The sequence below is a fragment of the Chrysochloris asiatica genome, unplaced genomic scaffold (assembly GCF_000296735.1).
Source record: "Chrysochloris asiatica unplaced genomic scaffold, ChrAsi1.0 scaffold00330, whole genome shotgun sequence".
NCBI lineage: Eukaryota > Metazoa > Chordata > Mammalia > Afrosoricida > Chrysochloridae > Chrysochloris > Chrysochloris asiatica.
In genome coordinates this window covers 2384390-2389628 of record NW_006408848.1, presented here as the reverse complement: position 1 = coordinate 2389628, position 5239 = coordinate 2384390, and the positions used below count along the sequence as shown (strand labels likewise).

At 42.2% G+C, this 5239-nt stretch overlaps 1 protein-coding gene across 1 annotated transcript in view; it reads left to right on the top strand.

The window, feature by feature from the left end:
- The window catches only part of MCC (mutated in colorectal cancers), a 402058-nt gene that overhangs the window by 334354 nt on the left and 62465 nt on the right, over window positions 1–5239 (top strand). Inside the window, exon 11 of the mRNA XM_006875517.1 lies at window positions 2855–2958. Coding sequence (XP_006875579.1) covers window positions 2855–2958 — 104 coding nt within the window. The remainder of the gene's footprint in view (window positions 1–2854; window positions 2959–5239) is intronic.

Sequence of the window (5239 nt, the reverse complement as noted above, 5' to 3'; positions counted from 1 at the left end):
AGTGCAATCACACTAGTTTACAAACACACCAAAACAAACAAACAGATGACCCATCTTTGGTAACTCTTGAAACTGACTGTTCTGTGCCCACAGTCTACCTTTCATCAGAGTCTTTCTTCACAGTCACACATCCTCACAGATGAAGAAATGTCCTAACATCTCCAACCTTAGAATAATACTGTCCTTGAAAGGTGGTGCTACCAGTACCAGGAGCAGTCATTGGGCCCTTTCCTTCATGCTCAGTAAAAGAAGCTGGAAGAAAAGAATGATCAAAAACAGATGGTCTGTCAACTAAATGTTGACTAAAGCAGCATTTCCCCTGCTCACCTTGGAGTCCACCCCATTATTTGCTTAACAGGGCAGTTTTGCTACTGCAAGTATCTTGCTTGGGAGCACACAGGTGTTATGCACATGCTATATACCTCCTGTGTGGGTCTTAGACAGTGATAGGAAGGAGCCCTTCTTTCATGCTTTACCTGGTTTGCACAATGGATTATGGACATTAAGAAGAGATGCTTTTTGTTTTTCTCTTAGAAATCCAAAGTCAAATTCTTGCCATAGATTTTGTAAAAACCTGTGAATATTTTATGAGACAACTTTACAGCATCTAATAGAACTTTTTGTAATGAAGTAACCATCTATATCTGTGCTGCCCAATATGGTAACCATTAGCCACATGTAGCTATTAAATATTTGAAATATGCCTACTACAATTGAGGAATTTGCCATTTTATGGAACTTAAAAATGTTTTCATTTAAATAACCATAGCTATTTAATAGCTAGTAGAGTCCTGTTGTGGTGCAGTTGGATAAGCACTGGACTGCTAACCATAAGATCGGTGGTTCCAACCCACCAGCTGTTCTTTGGAAACCCTGTGGAGCAAGGGTGGGGAAAATCTGTGAAATCATTCAGTTATAAGGCCCGCAAAATCATTTGGTCTGGCCCTGTCAAGACAACCACAGTTCCAGCCATCACATTGGTGGTGGTGGTGGTGGTGGCATGCCGTGGAGTCGATTCCGACTCATAGCGACCCTGTATAGGGTTTCTGAGGCTGTAAATCTTGATGGGAGGACAAAGCCTCATCTTTCTCCCACAGATGTTTTGAACTAGCTGACCTTGAGGTTAGCAGCCCAACTTGTAACCACTACGCTACCAGAGCTCTTTTGTTGTTGTTGTTATGTGCTGTGGAGTCTGTTCCGACTCATAGCGACCCTGCACAAGGTTTCCAAGGCCGTAAATATTTACGGAAACAAAAAGCCTCATCTTTCTCCCGCGGAACAGCTGGTAGTTTCGAACTGCTGACCCTGAGGTTTGCAGCCCGATTCGTAACCACTACTACGCTACCAGAGCAAATTACATGTTTCACCAAATATAGCAGGCTAATTTTTAAGTTGGTACTTCTGTATGGTCCATGAATGATGCTATAAATATCCAAATGATCCTTGGCAGAAAGAAAGGTTCCCCACCTCTGCTGTACAGGGTCACTATGAGTTGGAACCAACTCCACAGCACTTAACAACAACAACATGACTAGTGGCTAATGTATTGAACAGTGCAAGTCTGGAACAAAATAATCTTCCATATGAGGCATTATATATTGTTGTGTGATCAATGACTTATAATATTTGATACTGTAGTTATTGAGGGTCAGGAATTTGGAAGTAGCTTAGCTGGGCAGTTCTGGCTTAGAGTCTCATGTGGTTCCATGTAGCTGTTGTCAGAGCTGCATCATCTGGAAGCTCTGCCTCTAAAAAGGCTCCTTCACATGGCTTTTGGCTGCGCCCCTCAACTCTTTCATGTATGTTGGCTGGAAGTCTTAGTTCTTCACCACTTAGGGCTCTCCATAGGGTTTTTTAAATGTCTTTAAGACATGTCTGCTGGCTTCCCTGAGAGCAAGTGATCTAAGAGAGAAAGTGCAGTAAGTGAGAAACCAAGATGGAAGACACAGTGTTTTTCAATAACTTCGTCTTGGAAGTGACATAGCATCACTCCTGCCATATTCTACAGGTCACACAGCTCAGCCCTGATATTGTGTGGAAGGAGACTATACAAGAATGTGGTTGTCAGAAGATGAGACCATTGAGGGCCATCTCTTGGAGGTTGGCTACCAACTGCCATCAAGTCAACTCTGACTCATAGCAACCTCATGTGTGTCAGAATAGAACTATATTTGGTTTTCAGTTCCTGCTTTTCCCACAAGTAGATCACCAAGCCTTTCTTCTCAAATGCCTCTGGGTAGACTGGAACGCCGAACTTCTTGGTTAGCAGCCGGGCATGTCAATTCAAGAGGAATGGAAACTCAGGCTAGCAACCACAAATATATCACAGTTCTTTTAGCTGATCATCGGTAGGACATTAAACTTCCTCTCCCAAGTTTATTGCTTCTCTTTTAACTTTCCTGTATCCTAACTCCTTTCCTGTAAAGGAGTCCCTGAGTGGTACAAACAGATAAGCTCTCAACTACTAGCGGAAAAGTTGGTGGTTCAGACCCTAAAGGCATTTTGGACGCAGACTTGGAGATCCACTTCCAAAAGGTCACAACCTGGAAAGCACTTTGGAGCTGTGCTACTCTGCAAACATGAGGTTGCCATGAGTTTGGAATCAACTTACCAGCAACTAACAGCAACAATGTAAATTATGAAAGAAAGAAAACGGGGAGGAGGGAGAGATGGCCAATATAGCAGAACAAGCCCATTGGCTTTTTCCAGAGGTATTCGTGGGTGGTTTCTTCATTTATGTGGCTACTGAGACTGAGAGGCAGATCCAGAGCTGACTCCTACCCAGGCAATGCTACTGGCACTGAAGATGCTCCTTATTCCTGCCAGAGCTGAGGCTCCTGTGTTTATATTTCAGCGAGCAGTGCATAGAAGCCTATGAACTCCTCCTGGCGCTGGCTGAGAGCGAGCAGAGCCTCATCCTGGGGCAGTTCCGAGCAGCTGGTGTGGGGTCCTCCCCTGGTGAGTGTCACCTGAGTTTCTCCATCCTCCCTCTCATCCGATTTCCCTGCCTCCCTTGCTCTACCACCCTCATCCCAGCTGTTGGCTTGGGATCATCTCCTGACAACATGAAATGCGCTTGTCAAGTGTGTTTTTTCACTTTTCCTCATGACTGAGTGAGCAAATTGTTTTTGTTGAATGTGGTAAGAACTGGAGTAGAAACAGAATTACAGACAAGTTAAAACAAACAACGCTTCTTAGGAAACATATTCTCCTGGGCTGACAGTAGGACCAGATGGAATAAGAGGTTCACTAGTGATTTAGGGGCCTCGCTTCTCCACAGCCTCCCCTGTGAGGCTGGTTGTGGAGGATCCTTTTACTGCCTCTATGGCCTTTGCCATCTCTTGTTGCTTTTATTGGCTTATGTTTTTTCAACAGTATGTCTTTTGGGGGTCATTTTGAAGTTTGGGCTCCCCCAACCTTGTCACCCAGGTATCTTTTGAATAAGGAGGAGTTAGTTTCACAGCCCATGCTTGTTAGCTTCAGAGAATGCAAACTCCATGAGCCCAGGATATCTACTCATCCAGTTCACCTCCCTGCCCGCCACCTCCTCCCTCACACCCCAGTGGTTAGGTGATTTGTATCCTGAGCTTTGCACTGGTCGTCTTCTACCTTCCAATTTTGAGTAAGTAGAAACTAGTTGCCATCAAGTCAGCCCCAACTTGTATGCTTTCAATGGATGGGTTTTGGCAAGTAGATTGACAAACCTTTCTTCCAAGGTATCTCTGGGTTTGTGCATTTTCCCAAGGCACATAAGTCTCTAGTAGGGCTTATCCTTCTAGCCTATACCTTACAAAGAAGGTTACAGCCAAGGCACCTCCCAAATGCATCTCCCCGTCTTCTTGTCGAGTCCTCCCTCCTTTTTCCTGAGTTCTAACTTTTGCACAGAACATTCACTGGAGAAAAATTGTATTTTTTTTTTTTTTTTGCTTCTTTGGTTTTGTCATGCACAGGGACCTGAAGCAAATCTGAAGGAAAGAAAATATCTTAGGCATTGTTAATTTCCTGTTTCACATCCAAGTTGCTCAACTTGGGAGCAGGCCTTCATTGATAAGCATGACCACCCTCCACACCTCCCTCAGGATCTCTCTCTCTCTTTTTTCATAGTAATTATAATCCTAATCCAGAAGAAGAAACACTGCCAGCATTTCCTTTAAAAACTCATTTTTCAGGGTCTTTTAACTGAACCATAAATTTTATTCTCAGATGAAACAGATCCTAAAATGATCTTGGCCAACTGTAAGAGTTACATATAAATATAATTTTTTTTTGTTATTGATCATTTTTCTTTATATATATATGTGTGTGTATTTGCTGTTGTTGTTGATACTGTGGAATCAGTATCAACTCATAGTGACCCTGTATAGGGTTTTTGAGGAGTGACTGGTGGATTTGAATTGCTGACCTTTTGGTTATCAATACCACACCAGCATTCCATTTATATGAAACCCTACACAGGGTCACTATGAGTCAGAACAAACTTGATGGCACACAACCACCACCATATATAGTTGTAGTTAAGTGCCGTTGAGTCGATTCTGACACATAGCAACCATGTATAGGATTTCCAAGTAGCTACTGGTGTGTGTATGTGTGTGTATATATATATATATCTATATAATGAAAGATGATCAATTACAGAAGAAAACTCAATCTTCTTATTTCCAGGTTGCCTCAGAGGAATATCTTAAATTGTCCCATCTTGAAAAAGTACCTTTTATTAGCTTTGTACCAACTCAGCACAGTTAACATGGTAGAAACTAAAAAGGCTTAAATAAATCTGCATTACAAATCTTTAAAATCAATAATAAAATGTATTTGCCTAATACTCTGTAACTCATGTATATATTTATGAGATGAGTCAGTGAATAAGAAGTATGCCTACTTCAATGTAGAATTCAAAGAGCAGTCACTTAGTGAAATGTAAAATCCCTTCTTAATGGAAAGAAGAAAGGCATGAAGGTGGTCAGAGAAACAGATTGTGGGAGATCCTGAGAACCTTAGTCTACAGGATATGCCCACCCCATTGCTTCCCCACTCTTTATAGAGCTGAATTGTTTAAGCAGGGTTGGCTTAATTTTTTTGAAGTACCTTTGTCCTACTAAAGGGGCCTGATTGGCACAAATGATCTGCATACTCCCATAGACACTTGCAGCATTGGAAAACCTTTACAGGATTGCTTTGAATCAAAATGGACTTGATGGTAGTGAGTTGGGTTTGGGGTTTACTACAATTAAAGGTA